This window comes from Temnothorax longispinosus, chromosome 8, assembly GCF_030848805.1.
Source record: "Temnothorax longispinosus isolate EJ_2023e chromosome 8, Tlon_JGU_v1, whole genome shotgun sequence".
Classification (NCBI taxonomy): Eukaryota; Metazoa; Arthropoda; class Insecta; order Hymenoptera; family Formicidae; genus Temnothorax; species Temnothorax longispinosus.
Window position 1 is genome coordinate 19,557,432 of NC_092365.1, and position 25,211 is coordinate 19,582,642.

At 39.1% G+C, this 25,211-nt stretch overlaps 1 protein-coding gene across 4 annotated transcripts in view; it reads left to right on the top strand.

The window, feature by feature from the left end:
- The window catches only part of LOC139817491 (uncharacterized), a 221,300-nt gene that overhangs the window by 128,180 nt on the left and 67,909 nt on the right, over positions 1 to 25,211 (top strand). For all 4 annotated transcript variants that reach the window (XM_071785628.1, XM_071785627.1, XM_071785629.1 and 1 more), the window contains one exon: positions 19,645 to 19,757. In XM_071785628.1, coding sequence (XP_071641729.1) covers positions 19,645 to 19,757 — 113 coding nt within the window. The remainder of the gene's footprint in view (positions 1 to 19,644; positions 19,758 to 25,211) is intronic.

Consider the following 25,211-nt stretch of genomic DNA (forward strand, 5'->3'; position numbering starts at 1 on the left):
AGACACCGCCACCGGGCGAACCTGGGATACGGTCTGGTGATTACGACTTTACGCGAGTTCCTAGCACCCTGTAAACACTTAAGCTTCTCGCTACAGCCAGCAGCCGCAAACTTGCGTCTTGAATAAATATGACTGCGTCTTACGTATCCTATATAAGGGCGATTCCCCTTGAGGGAGAATACCCCAAACTTGACCGCGCACTCGTTACTTTTTAGTGCGGCAACACACAATGGCAATGGCATAATTATTTCCAGGACGCACCATTGTGAGCGCCGCGCGGGGAATCCCCGCAGGATGCATCGTTACGACAATAAGAAAGCAGATTTCTGTAGTGTTTTCGAATACTATGCATCATGGTAATTATTTTATAACATAAAATAACTTTATTTTTTTCATTAAAACAGCGCTATAAGAAACACATGCCAATAAAAGAAACAAAGAAAGAAGCTAGTCTTTGACAGTTATGGGTTTTTATGGAATAACGACGACAAACGATGATATAATTACATCAAAGAAAAGATAAGGGAAACACGCGCCTGAAAAAACGCATCGCGATTGCAGCCACGTATAAAGAGCTTGCGATAATTGATGCGGACATCAATGGGGAACGATTCCACTTTGTTGTGCCCGCCACTTGTTTCTATTCCCGATAATATTAACGGGCCCGTTTTTCTCGCTCGCCACTCATTCTACTCGCGGGCTTTATCACTCGCATTTTACTCGTGCTTTATTATGGCGACTATCGCGCTCGCGATATCGTAACGTCCGAGCGTCGATTCGCGCCCGGTGACGAGTGCGTGTGCATCGATTCGTCGATTTGAAAGCAACCGATTTATTGTCCTCTGCACTGACCCGTGCATTAGAGCCCAGTTCCATTGGACGAATCCGAGGCTTTTCGCGCCCGCTCGGCGTCAAAGCCATTCTCAACTCTGTTCAGCCGCATTGTTAACTAACGATGTGCGCTTTATGCGTACTGGAAACAATGTAAACACGTTATACCACTCGTCGGAGCGGACAAATGGACATGTCCCCTTTCTGCCCGGCGATCGGTTCGAGCGTCCAGTCACGTAAAAACACGCCACGTTAGATTCCAGTCGCGATTTTATGTTTTGCGCGTCCGCATGGTTTAAGGATCGATCCATATTATATCTGATGCTGACAATTTATATGCCAAGACCAGCGGCTGCATATCCACCGCAATATAATCAAATATATATTTTACATAATTGATATCAGTTTATGCTTTCACATCGATGCAGTTCATGTACTTTGAACGAGAAATAATTATACCTCTTCGTAACGATCTTATCGCTATCCGGAAAACATCAGAAATTGAACGAACTATTACGATAATTTCAAATCGGGACAGGCACATATATTGCCCTTATCGGAGAGGAATAATTTCACCGAGAGAATTGTCGCCCTCAATATCCCCTCCGTCTGCGAGGTTTCCGTCTCCGAGATTCGAGTTATCAGCCCTTTCGTCGCAGACGTTGATAGACGTTGGGTGGAGCACGCTGTTATCGTTATCGCGACAAATCACTAGTCGTCCGATCACGCCGTCGCTGCGTATCCTGCCGGCACCGCGCGGCGCCGACACCATTTTTCCCGGTACGGCACCGGATATTTCCCTCCATTTTTTCGCGAGGGGCAATCCGGCATCATCGTTCGCGGCAACGGGTGGCTGACGTCGCCTGGAGGAGTTAGTCCTGTGACTTGAGAGTGGCTCCCGAGAAAGAGAAAGAGAGAAGTGCGCGCGATCTTCGCGAAAGCACTAGACTTAAGTCGCGCAGTACACTTTTCTCCCTCTACCTCCTAGCCGAGCGTCTTATCTTACTTCGCTTGAGCGAAGCAAAACACGAAGAAGAGGATATGCCTTCGGTACACACGAGTACCTACGCGTTGCTCTGGTGTACCAGACTGCGAGAGAAAGAGAGAGAGAGAGAGAGAGAGAGAGAGAGAGAGAGAGATAAAAAGAGAGGAGTTGGAAAAAGGGGTTGGAGGGAAGCGGAGGGAAGCTGTTTTGCAAGAGATGACAAAGTGTGGATAGAAAGGAGTACATACAAGATGTAAGGGGCCACTTAAAAATCGATATCCGCGCGCTACACCGTACCACCTCGGCTTGACATTTATAGCAATGCAGTTTACAGTAAATACTTTATTTAAGGCAATATCTCTGCGATCGCATCGCAGCAGAAGAGTGTTGTTAGTCCCAACCTCACGCAAGAGATGTTTAAATGTAAATGTTTAAAAGTTGACGGTGCGTATGTAGACGAAACATAATTTTTAACTGCGAAATAGTGGTAACTGCGAGGCGTTTCTTTTAAGGAAATATTCCTCTTTATATTTATATATTTTTAACAAAATATAATTTCTGTAATGCGTAATACATCTAGTTTGTAATAATTGTAATTATTATATTGCTGGAAAATTGGTATTTTATTAGTTTTCGATTTCGAACATTGACGTAGATATTTTTTCTTATAAAATCAGAATAAATAATCACTTGAAAAATATCGACACGGCAAACTCACGCACAGATAAAATACGCAACGTTAGATACACATATAGCCGAATACCGGATGCTTTGTTGTTAGATAAATAAAAACTGATTTTTTACATATTAAAAAAAAACTGGCGGTTTACTTCCGTTGAATCCACGTACGTTATTTATCCATTCACTGGTAACAAATCTCCTTCGGGCGGATATTTATCACGGCGATACAAAAATATGATTGGTCCAAGTAAACAGTAAATTTAATATTTCATTTCAGATTTTCCGTAATTTTGTCGGCAATGTTTACAAATTATTATTTTCAAATATGCCGTATTTTTCCTGTTTAATATTGTTTCTAATAAGTAATTAGATATCAAATTTTATCTCAGACCGATGTTCTCGTAGAAAAAATATGTCTCTTGAAAAATCTGAGTTTTCCAACGTTGCTTATTTTACTTTGCCTCGAGGTAAAAGAAAACGACAAAAATATCTTTCATACACATTCACGCGCGTCCCAACAAAGTTTATATATTGAAGGAAAGACGAAGAAGATAAAATGACAGATACGTTTTTCAGTTATTTACTTAATTAAAATTAAAGTTAGCAAAATGTTATGGCCTGAAGAATGTATTATTGAAGTATATAAACTGTATATAAATAATATTTCTATATTAGATTAAACGAAAAATACAAGATGACGCAATCGCGATATCTTGCTTATAAAGTAAACAGGATTACACCCATATTCGTATAACCAAGACACAATGCGGTCAAAAGATAGTCATCGTGCATGCTGAGGGAGAATAGCTTTCGCGGTTGAATGAAATGCGGATGGTTGAAGAACGGAATACAAGAAGCTACTTAAGTATAGCGGTTGTATTCCGTATCGCCGACGCTTCATAAATACAGAAGACCGCATTTACATCCCGTCACCGATGACGCCGAGAATGGCATCGAAAGAAACGAAAGGCACGTCTGGCAGACAAGGCCGAAAACAACAAATTGCGGACTGCGGAGGTGGTGCGTTTCGCGATAGGAGTATTGTATTGCGGAAGAATACACGCGTTTTCTCTCGGACAATCTTACGTCAACGTGGCGTGAAAAAGCAAACGCCGTGGAAATACCGTGCAGCGTGTATACATACGGGAATACTACATATAACGCGAGGGAGATATAAGACGCGATAGAAGGAAGCGATGTTCCTTGTAAGAGGACAACGTGTAGACGACGAGGATTTGCTTGAGATTTATGATTACTGGCAGCGCTTGCACACGGAAATGTAAAGTGCGAGGGTAAATACAAAACGCGAGTGTAGAGCTGTATAAATAAATATCAGGTAGAAAAAAGTCATCTCCGGGATGGTGAACTGCACATAAAATATAAAAATGTGCAAACACACACGAAACGTAAATATCCATCGCTGTCGATAAAGTATACATATTTAACTACGTATACGCGTAGAACATCCGCTCGCTATTGCATTATTATTCTCTAACTACTATATTTAGCATCAAGATGAGGATGTACATTGGACGAGCTCTCGTTGATATTTCCGGTAACGAAAAAAATATCTGAATTTGTTCGCCAATTAAAAAAAATAACAGCAGTAATGGAATATCCAACGGAATATGTATCATTTATACAATATGGTTCGTTGAGTAAATGCGACGCGTGATCGATATGATACAAATGTCCAACAGCGTGCTCGGTGTCACGTATGTATACGGCCCGTTAAACATGAAACGCGAGCAGGACGACCGAAATTCGTAGTCAGTGGAAAATATCCGACGATGACGGGGTACCACTCGTAAAAGCGCGTATCTCACGAAGCGACGCGCGTATTTCACTTCAACAAAACACACACGCGGAGAAAGGACGCATTTCGGGACAGTGGCCGCAACTCAGGAGGGAAGGTGGTAGCACGACGGATGCTGAAAGTGTAAGACGCTGTTGGGGAAGACTCGCGTCTCTGGTACGAGGACAAAGTGTGGATGAAAGAAGCGTGGAATACAAAGTCCTACTTAAAGCACGGTACCTACCCCGCCGACCGCAATGCGCGCGGTCCTTTGAGATTTACTTTACACGTCTAGCTTGGAAGATTTACCTTTTAGAACTTACCTCGGCGCTCGCACTTAGGGATTCCCGTGTCCTGTGGCGTGATTTAATCGGCGAGCATTAGCATAGTCTCCCTAGATGAACCGAGGTAGAGCAATGTAATATCAGCACAACGATCTTGTGTAAAAGAATTTTACATATCGTGTCAGTTAAACGCGCGCCGAATCTGTATAGAGGTAGGTACAGATCGGAGAGATCTGCACTGAAAACTGACGTTTGTAAAATCTCAGAATTGTTATTACCGGTAGCTCTGAACTTTTTTCGGTGATAAATATGTCGCTGCTTAACTATCCTGTATTTGATTAGCGGCCAATCCGGCGGCTAACCTTTCGCGATGCGTTCCGAAACTTGCGACGTTTCTAGGTGCTAATAATATCAGGCGGCATTTATTACGGTAATTTTCTAAACGCTGGAAACTGATATTGAGTTTTACCTAATTCTCTAGACTTTAATTGATTTACTATTCGATAGAATATACGATTCACGATAAACTTTCATCGTCAGAAAATACCATTATGCAATAATGTATGTATATATTAATCTTGCCCAGATGCTGTTAAGAAGTGTATGATTTATTATAATAAATATTAATATAATGGAAGCACTTACAAATTCTATATACTTATAAACTTCTATAAGTACTTATAAGACATATATTTCGGTTTAAATATTAATTTATATATTCTGCATATTTTCTAATATATTTTCCGTGTTACAAAGCATGCACTTTAGGGGAGATTCCGTAAAATGTTATATATCGATTGCGGGTAGGACGGAGAGAATCGCCTTTCAAAGAAAGCCGAGGTTAAGCAAATCCTCGGGACGATGAAAGAAGACGGCGGCGGTAATCCCTGCGGGGTTTACAAAGATTAGAATGCAAATTTTGGAAAGCATTAGACGAAAGCGTCGGCAGCGTTCCCTGTGAGAGTAAAATCCTTTTCGGCATCTATCGAGACGTTAAACCGATTCAGTATGCCATTAAAGTAGGTTTATTCTCGTGGACGGGGCCGAGTCGATATCCACGTTATGGCGAAACCGCGCGTAAATTTCTACGCAGATGCCAGCGAGAACCGTGAGATGGGACTTATAAAGTTCCATGAAGCGAGTGAGCCTTCGAGGATTTCATGAGCACAGAATCACAATTTGTTCGCGACTCGAAGAAAATTCCCATCCTACTGGAATATAGAGAAATTTTATCGTCCGCAAAAATTTTAATCGTGGGCGATAAACTTTATTACGCGTACATTATGAAATAGCTATTTTTAAAGAAATGTGTCTCATAACAAAGACTTTAAATTGCTTTTGTAACTTTCTAGTACAAAGTGTGAGATTATATTAAAGCATTGAGCGTGATAGATTTAAAATTATCAAAATTTAATTTAAGCAATTACCGCATGTTTTTAATTCAATCGTAATTTCATCATGTTTTATTGTATTATATCAAGTTTATTTAAACGTCAGCGCATTTTTACCGAGAATCTTCTCTCTGTTATTGCAAAGATCTTGTATTTCAAAATGTCTCGCGAAGTACGAGAAGAACTTCTCAATGTTGGTATGAAGATTAAAATGCAAATCTTTACAGCTCAGCGTTGATTCCCGTGAAAGCCGAAGAACATTATGCAAACACTCTACCTCTACACGATCCAAACATCAATTTTCGTAGATGAAGTAAAATCCGTGCTGCTTAAAAATGACATATTAAATTATTGTGACCTACTATTTTTTCTACAAGAAATATTTACAAAAAGTTTTCGCAAACGCGTGCATTTATTTTCTTATGTTTAATTAAACTTAAATGTACTTCTGTTTGCGATATAAAAAGTTGATAACAAAACCATTGAGTCCTTAACAACATACAGGAAAAATACTTTACTTTTTATACTTGAGGTAAAGAGAACGAAGAACGTATAAATATAGCACACTTGAATGAGGTGGATTTATATTTTTCGCAATATTAATCTATTATCCTCAAAGCACGATATCAATCAGGAGTAGAAAAGCAGAAAAAATGGCCATTTGCACATGTACATACATTAAAACTTGTTTTTTTTTCACAACTTACACTTAAAGAGTCTCCCTATAAAAAATCATGTATATTATTCGATTCTTTCAACAAAGCAAATAAAATTGTATATAATGTGCTTATCTTTTCATTAGAAAAAATCGCGTTAGGTAGAGATGTCTTGATTTATATGGTCCACGATAATATAGTTAAAGTTTGGAGCGTTCATGGAGAAAAATTAAAAATTTGTCTTAATTAAAAAGGATAAGAAAAAGAAATATATTTATATAAAAAGAATAAAATTATACCAAAAAACCAATTTAAAATTAATAAACAAATAATAAAAGAAAAAATAAAATCTTCACGAAAACGCTTCCTTGTCTTATGATAAAATATACAGATGCGGGGACAATCTTTAAGATTTCTGATTGTAAGAATAAGATGGTTTGTTAGCAGTCGAAACTCAAAACTGCTCCGTTTAATTCGAAATATCCGCGCGTGTTTTGTTCTAATTCTATTGTCTTTATATAAATATGTATATTTCTTTTTATACCGTAAATTCTTTTCTATTAGAACAAATTTTTAATTTTTGCTCCAAGAATGATTCAAACTTCAGCTACAACCACGATATCAATTTTTATACCTTAGAAGTTTAGTCACGCTGTCGCGTAAACTTTTGCGAAGTATGAACAATTTTTTCGAAACCAATATTCAAAGCTTTTGCGAAATTACCCGAAAAGGGCCAGCTAATAGCGAAGTTTGGCACTTATAAAGTATATTTTTCACGCTCATATAGTCGCTCGTTTAAAGAAGTTTGTGCTCGTTCATTGCAGATGCGCGCGTATGTATATGTGAATACGTGTGTGTGTGTGGGTGTGGGTGTGGGTGCGTGCGTGTGTGTGGATTTGCTCAATAACAGACCCGACGCTTCTTTACTTGGAGAACAAAATTAAGGAGTCGGGCGCGCACAGGTCCGGTAAAAGGTTTGCTAGTTCGTTACTGTAACGAACTTCTTCCCACGATCTGATCCGAATTCCGATCGTGTTGGAAACCTTCGAAAATAAACTTTTCACGGGGCACCGTATTTGCACTACCCTCGAAGTCTTATATCGTCTCGTTCTTGCTGAGAAAAATATATTGCAAACAGGAAATTCGCTCAAATTCTACGTATGTAGGAAACGACAACGGTCCGTGACAATGAGAAAACACTTTTAACGACATTAAATTTTGTTCTTGCATCCATAAAATGTAGGTGCGAGCGAGCGGCGCGAGATAATGACCAAGCAGAAAATGTAATGCAGAAAAATGGAATAGAAGTGACAAAGCGATAATACCACGCGGACGGATAAAAGACAATAAAGTAATGTGAGGAAAATGAATTGCGGATATATATGACGCGTAGCAATTAGTGAACAAATATTAAGTATCATGGACAAGTATCATGATTAAATTCTCTCGCAACAGCAACGCACAGTGCTCGGCGAACCGTGCGCAATTCGGCCAACCTTTCGTTCATCCGCTTATTGATTTCATTTGCATTAATAATCCTTTCGCGCGCCAAACCAGCCGGTTATTATGCTTAATTTTCAAAGCTTATTATCTTGGTAATTGGCCAACTAAATTTCATTCTGTTTGGTATATGCGCGTTCTATGCGGACGCGTTGGGATTTTTGCCGCGTATAATCGCGATTTAAATAGGGCTTTCGCGCGTTACACACGCGGAAACACTTAACTCGCCTGGACTGGCCTCGAGTGTGTGCAGCTCCGAAATTTTCAGCGGTCCATCACACGATGATGCGCCGCGTGGCATTTATCACGAATTTCGATCGCCGGTATATTGCGATAGTCAAGTTTCGAGAAGTATAGTCTGTGTAATTAAAGTATAATTTCGTAACGCGTATCCTCGTGAACGCGAAATTAAAAGACGTTTAACAGTTCTATATTAAACGAATTTCGTAAAATATCCAATGTCGCGTAAAATTTAATAATTATAGCGCGCTACTATACTTATGTGATTCACTTTATGCTTCAAAGTATTGCGAGTTATAAAATATTACACGTAAAATTAAAAATGTACATAAAGATTTTATGTTTCTCGGTTAGTAATATGGTATATGGTACACTTACGTATTATACACTATAAATATATACAATTTATTAACCGTGTCTAAAATGTCTAAATCTCTTAATTTTTTCCTCAACATTTTTAAAAAATTTAATTTTCTGTTTAACTACGCCATGCATGAGCGTCTGACTCGCGAATACCCTATAGTACCGCAACCACGTGAAATTTGCTGGTAATTGAGAGTACGGTTGAACGGTTCAAACAGCATGAGACCAATAATAAATATTGCATATATACGCCCTGTGGTCTCGTTCTTCATTAGCGTGAGTTAATACATTTTACGTGGCAATATTAGTAATTAAAAAGATTCAATTTCATAAATGTTTACGAACCCAGATATCACTTGCTCAAGAGTCAGAGAAAATTTGGAGACTGATCTCTCTCTCTTTTTATTTTATTAATTTTAATAAATCTACGAAATACTCGTCCTCTTTAAAGATTCAATTTATAAGTTACGTCAGTCATCAATAATAAAAAACTAAAAACTAATCATTTTTTACTATTAACAATTATATAGATGATTAAGTTGTATTCCTTTGTACGTGAAAACTTTTCATTGATTTTCTATTAGTACGATAAAACCAAATTGTTATTGAATCACTAGTCACTGTTGCCATCAATATATTATGATTCAGACTTGAAGAAATACGACAAGCGTAAAAAGGATCACTGGCTCGCCATCCTCGAAGGCGTTGCGTTTTAGAACATGACAGAACGCGCGCCCGGGTGTAAAATCAATTTTCTCGCGGGGCACGTCTTTTCCGGGATTACAAAACACTTCGACAACCGCTTGGCATGGCAAAGTAAAAGTCGCGGATCGAAAGCCGCGCCGGATGTAAAGGAAATAAACGAAGCGAGGAAGCGTGCGAGACATTCTAAGACCGCGGTGGGAGAACTAGAGGGAGAGAAAGAGAAAGAGAGAAAGAGAAGGAGATTGGGATCTGGCAGCTTTGTCGAAACGTTTCTTCATCCTTCGTCGAATCGTACGTATTGCCCTCGTGGCAAATGTATGTGCATAGCTTGAATGCGAGAAAGCGTAGGCATTCATCGATCTGACGTTGCAAAAGACGTATCTATAAAACGCCGAGAATGATGACGAGGATCGAGAGCGGAAGACGAGCGCGCGAAACACGCGCGGCGACGAGGTCGGTCGGTCGGTCGGCGAACAAGTTCTTGCATAAATGACGTATAGCTTCGCCACTTTCGGCGATTGCTTTTTCTAAACACACATTGTCGAGGACACGCTGCACCCGTTCGCCGAGATCTCTTTTCCATATATGGCTACATGGGTGCGATCGCGCGTAGAGGGTGAATCAATAACTTTTATGGAAAGAACGTATTTCATGTCGAAAAGGATCCTCTGATATGAAAGGCATGAAGATTATATTCCGTACGGTTCTCTGCGGCTGCTTCAAGACATGATATATTACTATGCGATATATCGATCTTTTACTTTTAATCGCGTTGCTATAAGATCTGCCGTGCTTTGCTGCGGTCGAATACCACCCAAGTCGAAATCGCCAAAGAAATAACCCGTAATCGATACGTAACAGATACTGATTTATTTAATTTCAAACGAAACAAACATACTTATTCCTATCAACAATTACCGAAAATACGAAGAAAATTATTTCGTATTTTAAAGGATTTATGCTCGACATTTCCGTTACGTTCAGCCTTGTCGATAAACCTCTTGAGGCAACTTGAAAAAAAAAAGGAAAGAAAGAGGAAAGGGGAAGAAAAATGAAATAAAAGGCGATCGAAAAGCGTTCTGTAAAGCAAACGAAGAAGGAAACGGAAGATGTGTGTTCGCGTAGACGGAGCAGCGAGGTTAAAAAGGGGGCCCTGTCAGAAAGCTTCTTCGCGCTCATACGATGTAGCACTTGCAAATCCATGTTTCCCTGGGAGAATCTCACATTGCGTGTGGATAAACGTTCCCTTTGCCGTAACTATATATTTCCAGACGAATGTAAGCATCGAAGCGAGTGCGCGCGATCGAAAGAGAGATGCTTATGCGCCGTAACCTCCTTCTTGGTACGTTGCCCCCTCCGCCCCCCTCCTTTCCGCCCCCACCATGTGGGGAAACGCAAATACTAAAATATTTTCTTGAAGTTCTAGAAAATCGCTCCCCGAGTATAAACGCGACGTAACTGTCTTTGCGCGTTTGTGCAAACTTAAATGCAAGCGCGAACTCACGCCGTCTTATTCTTGCATCGATGCGAATAACATCGCGATTGTTCGATTCAGGTTACATCATTGATGTCAACTATAATATTTAATTACAAATTAACAACGTTATGCTAATTAATGCGAAATAAAAAATATTTGAAAAAATATATCTTCAGTTTTTATTTAATCGTTCTTAAATAATTTAATTGACGATTAAATTATTTTTAATTCTGTGTTTGAAACAAACTTGTAAGTTTGTCAATTTTCTCCATTTGGACATCTAATTTAGTTATAGTTAAACTCTCATAAGCAATGCGGATCTTTTTGGTAGTTATGATGTATCCTTACTTCGTTGTAATGTGAAGAATTATGGAATTCTTCCGTCGATATAATGTGAAGAAATGAGTGCAAAAGCGATCCGGACAAACATAAAGGGCGGATTAGGGAGCGTGAAGGCACGCGAGAAATTTAGGGATAAAAAAGCGAGGGACTGCAGCACCAAATTCGTCGTCTGAATGCTCCTTCATTCTTTCTCAATGTTACCGTAAATCTATATCGCGGGGAAAGAATCTCGTATGCATGTGCATAACGTATCTAGCTGAGCGAACCGGAAGTACCGATGCGGTGCCAGAAACGGCGACGGGAGTTTGCATTTCGATCGCATCGAACAACGGGAAATAAAATTTTTCAACAAACGAAATTCCCTGCGCGAATATAGGTAGCGGACGTGTTATTGCCGATGCTAAAAGAAATCAGGAGAGAGGGAGAGAGAGAAAGGAAAAGATTGCACAAAGTCCAAGAAAATCGCGGGATCAGTTTTTCTGCGTCGAGTAAATCAGACTGCTGCTGCTTATCTCGCACGAGCCGATTTTATATCTGCAACGTAAAATGACGCCAATCTATTTCAAGTTCCAACATGGCGTGATGAAATTTAAGTAAAACATGCTTGGCATCGCTCACAGAAAATATAGGTAAACATCCATGTGAATATAATATACTAAACGTTTGAAATTTGAAACATATAATGTAATAAATGTAATACGTCCAAAACAGTTTTCCAGTCCAAGAATATAAAATATAACAACTGTTTTTATTTTTCAATCACCCTCTATCTCAGTACATTTTTTAGAACAACGAATTAATTTTTCTATACAAAGAAGTAATCTTTGTAGTGTTAAATCATTTTAAGGTTAAAAATTCAGAATTTTTAGTAGTGTATAAAAATTAATTTATTGTTCTAAAAAATATATTAAAATAAAGGATAAATTATATATTGAAAAATAAAAATAGTTTTATTTTATCCTAAACGACAATTTTTATAATTTTAATACAAATTATAGACGTATCAAGAAAATACAGGTTGAAATGGTAAAAATGTTGCTGCCTCATACATAAGCAGTACGCGTATTCAGCTGGTAGAAAAGTATTTGTCATCGCCAATATCAAATGAGGAAAAATATCGCTGGGAAAAGATACTACGAGATGTACCGTAAAGCGTTTTTCTCGTTTTATAGCCCGTCCTATTTCATTTTCCTGTCCACTGTACAGCGGCGTGAAAAAAGTTTGATACCTCTCCAGAGAGATCTTATTTTTCATTACTGCAAAAGTATTGATCTAAATTTCCACTCGGCACGTTTCAAAAATTGTCAGCTTAAAATGTGAAAGTTGCGAAGCGCATTAACTTCACGCTGAAAAAAAGAAAAAAAAACTGCGAAGGAGATACTGAGGAGATTTTTCAATTTTTCGTTAAGTGCGACAATACAAACTGAAAGGAGGATAAATAGCGTGAGCTACGTTGCGAAAAAACGAGGTATAAACGAGCATATTATTTGACTCAACAAAGTCTGCGAATTCTTAAAATTTTATTTTCATTGAATCATATGGACTGTATTACGCACCGCGTTCACGTACGTACCATCGGCACGTATATATGCTGTAAGTGTTAAGAGGGTGTAAACGCCAGCACGTACACGAGCTCGTGCATTTAAGGTATTAAAGGCGAAGAAACGACGTTCGTGAAAATTGATATCTTCCACAGATTCAAATATCTTCAAACGCTCGAGAAATTAACGATTTATTGAAATTTAGTTGAGTTGAAATTAATGATTTGTGTTTTTATTACAGACGTTTCCTTATATCGCTTGCGTCACGGCAATGATAAAAATAATAAATTTTTGCCGTTTTCTATAATTAGTAACTTAGTGTATCAACGGCTCTCAAATAACCGAAAATTCGAGGTTTTAATTATTTTAGTTAAATTCTCGTCGCGGTTCCATTTACATAATTTTCTAAAAAAACTGATATCTTTTCTCAAGAAATCAGTACTAGGATATAATTTATGGTTTGAAAGTTCTATTCTAGCTCATAAAGTCAGAAAATCTGTATCTTTTCTCGCAGAAAGATATAGCGCAACATAAAATAGTTCGTGCGACGAAACAATAAAATGTTGCAAGGACATTTGCTTGAAATATGGAAGTTAGTGCTTATGCACAATGCAATTCAAGCCATGGCTGCGTTGCCAACAAACCTAGAGGATTTTATATTTCAATCCTGTTAAACAGGAAAAATAAAATTTGTCGAATGGCGTAATTTTATGTAGACGTGCCGTGGATGAGTGCTCTACGATCGCTGTAGAATTTCTTGCCAAGATATAAGAAAAAAAACCAGGGTAATAGAAACACGAGAGAAATAAAGATAATATTTCGTGAATGAGCTTCTATATTTTAGAATAATATAAATGAAACGGAAAATATGTATTATCCTTTTCTATCGCACGTTATATCTTCTCTCGCGATTTGATCGATGAAATTCGATATCGCGGGTTATCTTGGGAGGCATTTTTGCGCATCTAGCGCTTTACAGTTGGGATGCGTCGAATGAAACTTCACGTGGATACAAACAAGCCGCGTATTACTCGTGACATAAGGGGGATGATTGCGATAGATCGAAGGTCGTGGAAAGACTTCTGGTACAGTCAGAACGAGAAATTTAATTTCGATTTCGTGTTATCTGGTTTCTTGTGAAATCGTTGTAGACAATGTAAAGGTAGGACCTAATCCATATTCTTGGAAAAAAAGATAAAATAAAAATAACAATTGCAAATTCGAGAATATTGTTAAAGCAAAAGAGAGAAATAATATTCGAAATTTTTGAGAATGCTGACCCGCGAAATAAAAGCATAATTAAGATTTGATATTTCAGCAAATTTGCTTCGTATCGCCGTGAAACATGAATCTTTTGCAACGTGATATTTAATATTTTTAATTCTCATGTGTATATGCCTTTCTATTTTCACACAGTCGGTTATTAAATAAATGAATGAATTAATCTCTTTATTCCTGTGCTGCAACCTTTTTCATCACGATTCTGTGCGATAAAAAAATTTTTTGCTCGTTAACGTTTGCCAGATTGGTAAGTATAGTTGTTTGTTTTTGACGTACACACACACACATACATACGCACGGGATACCGAAAGAATAATTCATCGTACGAGAATACAGCATGGTCTTGCGAGTATACATACGGAAACTCAACAATAGGATTCATAGGTTCATATAAAAGCGCTGCGGGCTGCATTTCGCAAAACACGTATCCGCAATGTGAAGGAGCGGCGCTCGCCTATACACAGATCATGCAGTAATATTTTCCGAGGGAGCGATGGAGCAAAAGCAATCAACAATATTCATTAATGATATTGAATGAAGGTATTATACGTATAATGACATTTATTACATTCTCGAAATAAAACATTTAGCATCAACACGAATAAAAGATATTTTTGAAGAGAGAAAGATCCTCTCACATACGTTTATTAGTAAGTTTATTATAATTAATAGATTAATCTTTCATCTTTCATACTTGCAGCTTTTTAATAATCTCTCACGCGAGATTGTTAAAGCTGTAATGTGCATTTTTCTCGATTCGCTTTTATGCGCGTAATTAGTGTAATTTACTATGAAATTGCTGAATGCAAATGCTCTTTTTATTTTGGAGTTAACTATGATCAAACGAAAGGCCGCGGCCTAGCTGCAAATAAACAAAGTGAAATATCTGTCACAATACAGATAGAGCAGTCTGAAGCTCGTCGAGTTCATTTTTTACTTGGTTTACCGCACGAATTAAAAATTTCGTTTATGCGTTGACAAACGGACTGGCCTGCGGCGCACCATGTTGGTCACATTTCATGATAATGCAGTGGAATAATTGTAAAGAATATTATACAGCGTTGTGAGGAGAAACGCGCACGATAATACTATAAATTTCGAAATATTTATTCTCGTTGTATCTTTATCCCTATAAAGTTGAAAATAATACGAATCTCGCTTTTGCCAATTTGCAAATTTAAATGCAAAAAACTCAATTGCGGAGATATGTTCCGCGGCAGAGGATTCTCGGGAAAGAAAAAAAAATAAATCTGCGTTTCATCGTGCACTTCGTTCCAATTAACCTTAACCATATTAATTAATATCGGAGGATCGTACAGTTTGGTAACGAATCTACAACCGCCGAAGGCAGCCGCCGATAAGCGGCGAATCCGCCAAATTTCCGATGCACTTGCTGAAAGGCTCTCCGGCACCGTGCCTTCGCACATGCACAACGTAATTACTCGCAAAACCGCAGCCGCGATAGCGCCTGGGTATCGCCCGTTGGCGTCTTTCCCGCACCTCCATTAAAGGTCGTGTTATTGTCCATCGGGAATCGACTCCGTATAAGTGGGCCATTCTGCATGGCGAGAAAGCTCGAAACGGTTGACAGGGTGTCGATAACCTCCGTATCGAAGGAAATGGAAAGGGGTCGACAATTGGACTCGTAGAATCTCGATAATATCGCCCTTTCGGTGGCGGGGCATTGATCGAGAACGAGACGGTGCCAGGGTCGCCGCGCCGCGCCGGGAGGGGCGAGCGAGCTAAGTTGGATGCACTCTCCACGGACATCCCAGTTTTCCCATCGTAACGCCAATCCTCGCCTTCCTCACCCGCGAGCCGTAGCAACTGACATCTCGATTCTCGAGAGCGTCACTCGAACGTGATTGTATTAAGCCGACGTGACGGAATCTCCTCAAATTCCGGTGGGCCGTCCACGGGCCGCCTACGTGATTTACCCCGAGATTTTGCGCCGGGAATTCGCATATCACGAGGAAAAACGCAAATTAATTAAGGTCCACGACAGCAGGCTCGCTCGTGCCTACCGCTCTGGTCGTATAATCGTAATATAGGACGACCATAATTTTTGATGGCCCGCGTCATTGCATCGGGGTGAAATTCACCGCTCCGCGCTGAATTAAATGAGCCGCATACTCTCATTTTACAGCTCCTAAGCGAATGTTTTATTTGATAATAAGCAATATGAGCAGAAACCGGCTTTGTCAATTTAACCTTTGAATTAAAACTTTAATTTAATTAAAATACCCTTTCAACGCGCAACGCTTGGATTTTTTTCCATACAGTTATAATATAGTATTTTTTCCCAGTAAATTTTATATTTTTATTTAAAATAGGTAACGTAAAGAGATTTTTTTAAAATAAAAATTTAATTAGTAAAAAGCTCTATGTGTGCATATGCGTGCGCGCGTAACACGAGATCATATTTCGGTTTTTATTACATATATCTATATTATGTATCACCACCGTATTTGCTATTGTATAAAAATATCTAACATTTCGAAAACGCGTTTTTCCAATTTAACTAATGTAACTAAATATTCGGCAGATTCGGTCCGTATTTAACTTACAAACAAATTACTAAAAAAATGTTTATTGTATCCATAACAATAAAAGGATAAATAGTTACCTTCGAAATGTTTAAATCCGATTTGAAAATACTGCTTAAATTTTTGTTAAAAAATGTGTTTAAATTTGGACGAATTCAATGGGATTACAAATATACTGTAGGTATCTCTAAAGGGGTGGGAATGGAGATTTAGGTATTTCCTATAGTATATATATATATATATATACTCTGAAAATTGAGTTATATTTATTTAGGATAAACCTATATGTGATTATATCCGTTAATACGTAAGATAAATTGAATTTGTTGAAATAATTTAATATCTGCTAATACGTATTTATCGTGTCACAGATAAAAATGCTCGATCACACGATCGTCTAAATTATAATAATCTGTTCAGATAGATTATTAAATATAAATGTATGTATATATATTTAAATAATCGGTTATACGTAAGATAATCTCTTATATACGATAAATTGAACGTGGAAACATATAGAGGAACGCGATGTCTCTCTTCCCCCCTTTCTATTTTTCAATTTTTTTATTTTTCCATATCAATAATATTTAATTATAATTACAATTTGTTTTACATTCAATGTCGACTACTAAATTTATTAGTGTATTGAATATCAAATTACAGTTTTAAAAGAATTGGCCATTTATTTTAATGCAATTATAATAATTAAGTAGTGCGATGCGGATTAAACGAAAGTATAAAGTCTATACATTTTTCATGAAGAATATGTGGTCTAGAGATTACTTCGGAAAACATCGACGAATCTAAAAAATTGTGTAAAACGATACTCTCGCAGGCGAAACGAGTTGGAAATGAGTAGATCTGCGATAAATGCATATGTGAATGCTCTTCTCGGGTGAAATGTGTCTAAGATATGAAAGCTGACTACCACCTTTGGAATTATAATTTACCGTCCTCTCAAGCTGCCTACAACCGCCAAGCTAATTTCTCGTAAACCTACGGACCCGCAGGTCTCGAATTTCAAGAGTGGAACATCAAAGGCTGCCTTGGGAAGAAAAAGCTAAGACCTTTTCGTTTTAAGGATCTCGCTTTGCTCGTTTGCCGTCCGAATATATTTACCATTGCAAAGTCTTTCGGCTTATAATCAAAGTCCTTTTTGATTATATGAGGGGGCGAAGGTAGAAGATTTATTGTAAGTAAATACAATTAGGAGTTACGAGTGCCTTCGAGTAACCTTTGGCCCCAGCTGACGCTAACCCAACTACAGCGAACCTGACCTAACTAAATAATCGAATTAGAGGTGCCTTCTACCGCGATGGCGCCCCTCCCTCCCTCCCACCGCTACCGAAGTCCATTCCTCGTCTTCTCCTCATCCACTTCTAACTTACATTCGACACGATCTCCGGACCGTATTCGCGGGATTGGTCCTGGGATAGTAAATTGACTGTGGCTTGACGACGGACACGATTTCTCAGGTGTTGCGATAGTTGTTCGTCGACATGATCTTCGTCAGACTAGGTCTGAAGTCTGAATAGGAAATTTGAGGGTATCGAAAACGTAAGAGATCTTTAAGAGTATCGGCATAATGTAAACTGTTAACATCTTGTTGAACATGCATAGACAAAAAAATGAAAATGAGAATAAATGTAAAAGAAATTATTTTTTAAATCAAAATTTGTCTTCTGTTAAGTATATATTTGATGAGTTGACATATAATTTTGTATCGATTAAATTTGCAAAACTTTTATCTTGGATTTTCCGTTTTCTAAAGGAATGAAAGAAACATCGCTTTTCCATAATCCTTCTCGAAAGGATATAGGCATCGCTTTACCCGCGGAGAAATTCGTATGCACGACGTTTCTCACAAAGTGCGAAGTTCCTTCGCGACAAAGTTGGGGATATCGATACTCAGCGATTCGACGAAACACTACGCCCTGCCTGCTTTCTAAACAGCTTTCGAGCGCGACAAACGATCCCCTCAGTTCCCGATCGACATCTGATCAATCTCGACGAAACATCGCGCCTTCTTTGAGAACGCGACTCCTCGCGTTGAAAATATATACAACTTCCCTCGTCGTCCTCCAGCGAAAGTTTCCGAGCTTACAGCTATTCGCGATAACGAAACTTTCGCTTGTCCGAGTTTCTAGCAAGGAGTTCGCACTTTGTGCAATGACATATTGACACGCATTTCAAATGCAGTGCAATTCTAAGTTCGCGCGTCTCTCGATCGCGATCCCCGTCGTTTCGGAGATTTAATTTGATGATAATGAAATTTTCTATGAAATCGAGATTAATTAAACGGAGAATCTGTGAAATTTTCTTTATGTACGAAGGGTCTGAAAGTAAAAGATAATGATAGATGATAAATAACGAATAAAAGCAAGTAGGAAAAGACTGAAAATAAAAAAATAATACATAGTTCATAAATAATAATTATTTCGACAGGCTAATAGGACATGTCAAGAAATCTGTCATTTGCAGATTGCGGATAACACAAGTAGATAAGCGATCATTGATTTATAACGGCTGGCAAATGGCTACGTCACCGCGTATTCACCGCGAATTGTTCGTTTTATATCTGCCGAATTTCTTGAAGCCCGCTTGAAAGGGCCCTTTTTATTGGCGGGCTATCGGCTGAAACCGCGCGCCACGTCCGATAAGGGCGGCCCCGTCAATAAAAGCGCATCGATGATTTACGAGCCGTATGCGGAATGATGACAAAAACAGGCCGCAATAAATCGCGCGAGTACATCGGGCCGCCGCCGCGGGTTATTTGCTGTATATCACTTTGAAAGAATCCGTAAATTTGCCTGCCGCGCGCCAAGATCTCGTCGTAAATACCGTGATCGTGGCGATCGTGGCCATAGGTCGGCGCGCGTAGCGAAGCGGACGGCGGGCTTGCGCGACCCGTAGTAATTTATCACGCTAACGTTTTCTTTTATTGTCGCGACGCATAAAAACCGGCGCCCGGTTACGTGCGCAGACGAATTGTATACGCTAACATACGAAACGTGCGTGTGTTTCAGGATAAATGAGAACACAACGCGGTCCCAGTTCCTGGCCTACTTCAGCTTCTCGTCCAAAGCGAGCACGTCTGTCGGCTGGCCGGTGAGGGGCGGACATCTGGTTAACAATACGGGTAAGATATTTAGCTCGCTTTTGTGATGAAAAATGAAATTATGTTATACGCTTCTAACGCTCAGCTTTTCGGACGTGTATTTTCCATTTGAATTTCGTACAGCGTATTACTCGACGCTGACAATTCTGGCGACTAAAGGTGCGATTTCATTGACGCTAGAAACCAGCGGCAGCGTCAAGAAAATGTAGTGGGGGAAGAAGTTCAGACCGTCTCAACTTTTTAGCGTACCGCAAAATTCAACAGAACTTCTTCCCCCACTACATTTTCTTGACGCTGCCGCTGGTTTCTAGCGTCAATGAAATCGCACCTTATGACGGATTTCTCGGGGTGACGGTAAGTCAAAGAACTCTGGTACGTCATTACACAATATTACTAGACGCGAAAGTCCAAAGGCACATATATATATAACAAAACTTTTCTCATAAGAGCGTCGTGCAATTTTTTTAAAAGGGCTTTTCAATTTTCTCACTACCTACAGCATCTGCAACTTACACAGTACAGCTATTAAAAGGATCACACGCTGTGTGATCAAATTGTATAAGTCATCAATCGATTGTAAGTAAAAAAAGTTATTTATAATTAGACGCGCCAGAGGAGAATCTTTTAATAGTACAAATATGATAAAAATTCAACTCCTAAACTATTCATTTTGTTCCTTTTGTTACGAAAATTATATATATTCTAAATACATAAGAATATTCTATTTCAACTATCTTAAAAGAATCCTAACTGAGCTCTGGTCTCATCTTAAGATAACCCAGACTGGACCTGTACAGAGAAGCATCGATTACGTTGGAGATTAGAAGCCCGTCGCATTTAAAGATAAAGATCGCACAGTTGTGCCGAGCTGAGGATCGATATTCGCGATTTAGCCCGTTAACGCTTTCGATGGTTAAATGGCTTCGGAGAGCCGAACGTTCCCTCATTCGCTTAAAGCGCGGGCCGGTCCGCACTTAAGCTCGTATAATTTTCGCACTAACTAAGGGAAAGAAGAAATTATCCCTCCGCGCTGCTCGCGCAGGTAAATTTGCACGTTCTAGCTACTCCTCCTTTTCCCGCAGCGCTCGCTATTCATGTTTTCCAACTTTATCCAATAGCCGTTTCCAAAATCGTCATTGGCTGCGTTCAGCGGAAGAAGCAGCTCAGTGAGCGCTCAACGATCCTTTATTACGATCGGTTTCTACAATTAGAGCCGGAAAAGAACCAAAGGCAAAAATCATATTAAATCATATTAAAGAATCACTGAGCTGCTTTTTCCACTGAACGCAGCCAACGTGGACGAGAATGTTCGAAAGCTATGCCGTTTCCAACGTTTCATCCGGATTTCGCATCATGGGAGAAGAATACGCAACACGTATACAAAAACTGACGTTACAAATTGTTCCTCCTTTTTCGTCGCGGTTCTGATTTTTCGTTGTGAATTTTACAGGAGACACGCTGGAGGTTCTGACGAACGTTTCGCCAATGTATGCTTTAATCGAGTAGGGCAACAAGGTTAACGCGTAACTCGATTTTACATGCAAAACGCGCATCGATAATTTGCGAACATACTACGAGGTTTACGCTTTAGCGAGTTAGTTAAATAGTTTGTTTCCGTTTTCACATGGCTTTCAGGGAGATACGAATAAAATTGCTCCCCCAATTCACGAGGGGATATATATATATACTCGCTTCCGTTTGATTCGCAAAAATATTGTGCGGGGAAGGTTTTATTTACTCTGAGAATCTCCGAAAATGCTTCGCCCTTCGTTCCCTCGTGAAAAGAGGGAACGCGCGCGCGCAAGTAGTTGCGTACTCGTAAATGGTATCAGAAAACTTTACTCTTGTCGGCTCGTGCAAATTTGTCACCGGGGTGTTAAGAAGAACGCTATCTACGTAGATTGCCCGTGCAGTTGAGCATTCCGCGTGATAAGCCACACCACGGGGTGTAATTTACAAGAAGATGAAGTTACCGTCATGAGGGAGTCGATAGTGAACTAGGTTGTTGGCGTGTAGTTTGAGCAATAGTCTATGATAGGAGCGGTCCGAAACAGGACGTGTAGCGAACGCGGCTGGGCGACCAAGTTTACGTAGCACCATAATCTCACTTGTTCAACAGATCGCCGCTTTCGTGATTGCCTCGTGACTTTAGGCGCGTTATCGGTTCCGCGATAATATGAGATCCGACACAATTTCATCGATATCAAACATTGACGTAAAACGTAACAAGAAAACGGGAACAAAATGTTAACTTCTTTTTTCTACAGCTATTAAATTCAATACAATTCAAAACAGTCATCACTTATTGTTAGCATTGCGCGTTTGAATGATTGTACGACAAAAGAGTCCAAGGAAATAGTATAACGGACAATCAGCAATTTTTGTCGAGACGTCGCGCGGTGGCTGAAAAGCCGTGTGTCAAGAGCAGGAAAGCGGCGAGAGAAAGACGTAGCGACAGTGAAAGCGACTCCGATGAGGTCTTCCCTCCATACGGCGAGCTGTAACGAGATGACAACGATTCTCGATTATTCCTAGGAAAGGCCGCGTCGGACCTACGATCCATATGCACGGAACGTACAACCGGGAGACGTGACTGTCACTCCGCCATCCGGATGAGAGAGGTCTTTTTTTGACGTCGGCCCACGTCCTATTGGGAAACGTGCGAGAGGCAGCGAACGTAGGGCAGAAGGGCGAACGAAGAGCCACGGGAAAGGGTGTCCTCGACAGAGGGGACGAAAGACAGCGTGCGGATAAAAGTAGAGAGAGAGAGAGAGAGAGAGAGAGAGAGAGGAGGGAGGGAGGGAGGCAACATCAGGCGCCACCCGATTGACAAACAGATCAATCGTGGGTAGAAAGACGATCTCGCAGTCTTACCCGCTCGACCTGGCTTTTTCTCTTTCTTTTTCTTACTCTCTCTCTCTTTCTCTCGCTCTTTCCCTTTCTCTCTATCCCTCTTTTTCTTTTGATTTTTCCACATGAGCATTTACTTACGCAGCCCGCGCGCTCACTTGCTGGACGAGGGAAGGGAGAGTCGGCCCTTCCATTCTCGAATTTATCTCCCGCTCAGAAGAACTGGCCGACGTCTTCCTGGGTGATTTATAAGAAGAGGAAGCTATTGTACAACGAAGAAAGGCTGATGCCCAAAGAGAATATTATTTTTAGAATGCACCGATATGTGTCTTATGCCGGGCGTAAATCGCAAAAAGAGAAACAACATTTACATATAGATATTTCAAGTCTGTTTTTAATCTAACCGGATTTGATTTACGATCTGCTTATACATGTTTGTCTACAATTATTCTGAATTGATTATGCACTTATTCATCGTGTGTTATAATTAATGTACAAGGTATTTAAAATGTAAGAAATCAGACTGATATACGAGGTTTATTCAAAAAGTTCCCGAACTTTGTCCTTATAATTTTTGGGGGTTTATTTACAACTTATTCAGTCTTATCTTCTTCGAAATATCCTGTTTGGTTGAAAAACGCCACTTCTGGAAGCAGTTCTGGCGTTTGTCGGGATCGCACATAAATCCGTCTGCGAATTTTCCTTGATGTTCTTAATTGTATCGAATCTTCGGTCTTTCAACGTGGATTTCAGTTTTGGAAAAAGAAAAAAGTCCGCAAGAGCCAAATCATGGGAGTAGGGAAGCTGAATAAACACAATAATCTTTGTTTTCGTGCAGACGTGACGAATCAGCAACGATGCGTGCGCGAGCGCCTTGTCGTGGTGAAGGAACCATGAATTGCCTTTCCACAGTTCAGGCCTTTTTGTGTGTGTGAAGCTAGCGTCTCATTTTGCGGAAACTCACAAATTATTGAGAGTTCTGACTTCCTTTTCAATAGTTCTAGAGTTCCTGCAAGTTTAAACAAATAGTTCTGGCTTTTAAAGCCAAAAAACGCGTCAGTACAAACTGAGACGCTAGGTTCACGCAGCGTCTCACTTTGTCCTACACAAGTTCCACTACTGTATCTCATCAGATTTTGCGAGATCTATAGTTCTATAACAGTTCTATAAAGAGTTCTGCCATATAAAAACAAAAAAATTAATTATAAGGTACTAAAAAAAATTACAATGTAACGAGTATACCGAGTTGAGACGCCAGTTGAAATCTCGGAGTTCCGATTTATGTAAAATATTTTTCGAGTAGTTCTGAGCATATTGAAGCATTTCTTAAAGAGTTCCGAGCGTTAGAATATTTGTGTTATATTTTAAAAAATTAATATTAACCGAAAAGTAATCATGACGGAAAACGATGAAACGCTAAGCGAAATCTCGGAGTTCCGGTTTATATAAAATATTTTTCGAGTAGTTCTGAACATATAGAAGCATTTTCCAAAGAGTTCCGGGCATTGGCATTGTTGTATAATTTGTAAATAAATTAATAACACTCGAAAGTCAGGAATTTATCGAAAATAGGTGAGACGCTGGCCGTATTTCGACAGTTCTGCGAGTTTTATTATAATTTTCGTACAGTTCTGAACGTGTTCTAACGTTTTCTAAAGAGTTCTGGCGATAAACATTATTTAATCATTTTTTTAATAATTTTTATCGCCCGAGAAAGACGCATTTACGTGTATATGAGAATATAGTTGAAAACTATACGAAAAATATTTTATATAAGCCAGAACTCCGAGATTTCCTACAGCGTCTCACCCATATACACGTAAATGCGTCTTTCTCGGGCGATAATAATTATTTAAAAAATGATTAAATAATGCTTATCGCCAGAAGTCTTTAGAAAACGTTAGAACACGTTCAGAACTACACGAAAATTGTAATAGAACTCGCAGAACTGTCGAAATACGGCCAGCGTCTCACCTATTTTCGATAAATTCCTGACTTTCGAGCGTTATTAATTTATTTAAAAATTTTACAACATTGCCAACGCCCGGAACTCTTTAGAAATTGCTTTTATATGTTCAGAACTATACGAAAAATATTTTATATAAGCCAGAAGTCCGAGATTTCCTACAGCGTCTCACCCATATACACGTAAATGCGTCTTTCTCGGGCGATAATAATTATTTAAAAAATGATTAAATAATGTTTATCGCCAGAACTCTTTAGAAAACGTTAGAACACGTTCAGAACTACACGAAAATTGTAATAGAACTCGCAGAACTGTCGAAATACGGCCAGCGTCTCACCTATTTTCGATAAATTCCTGACTTTCGAGCGTTATTAATTTATTTACAAATTATACAACAATGCCAATGCCCGGAATTTTTTGGAAAATGCTTCTATATGTTCAGAACTACTCGAAAAATATTTTATATAAACCGGAACTCCGAGATTTCGCATAGCGTTTCATCGTTTTCCGTCATGATTACTTTTCGGTTAATATTAATTTTTTAAAATATAACACAAATATTCTAACGCTCGGAACTCTTTAAAAAATGCTTCAATATGCTCAGAACTACTCGAAAAATATTTTACATAAACCGGAACTCCGATTCAACTGGCGTCTCA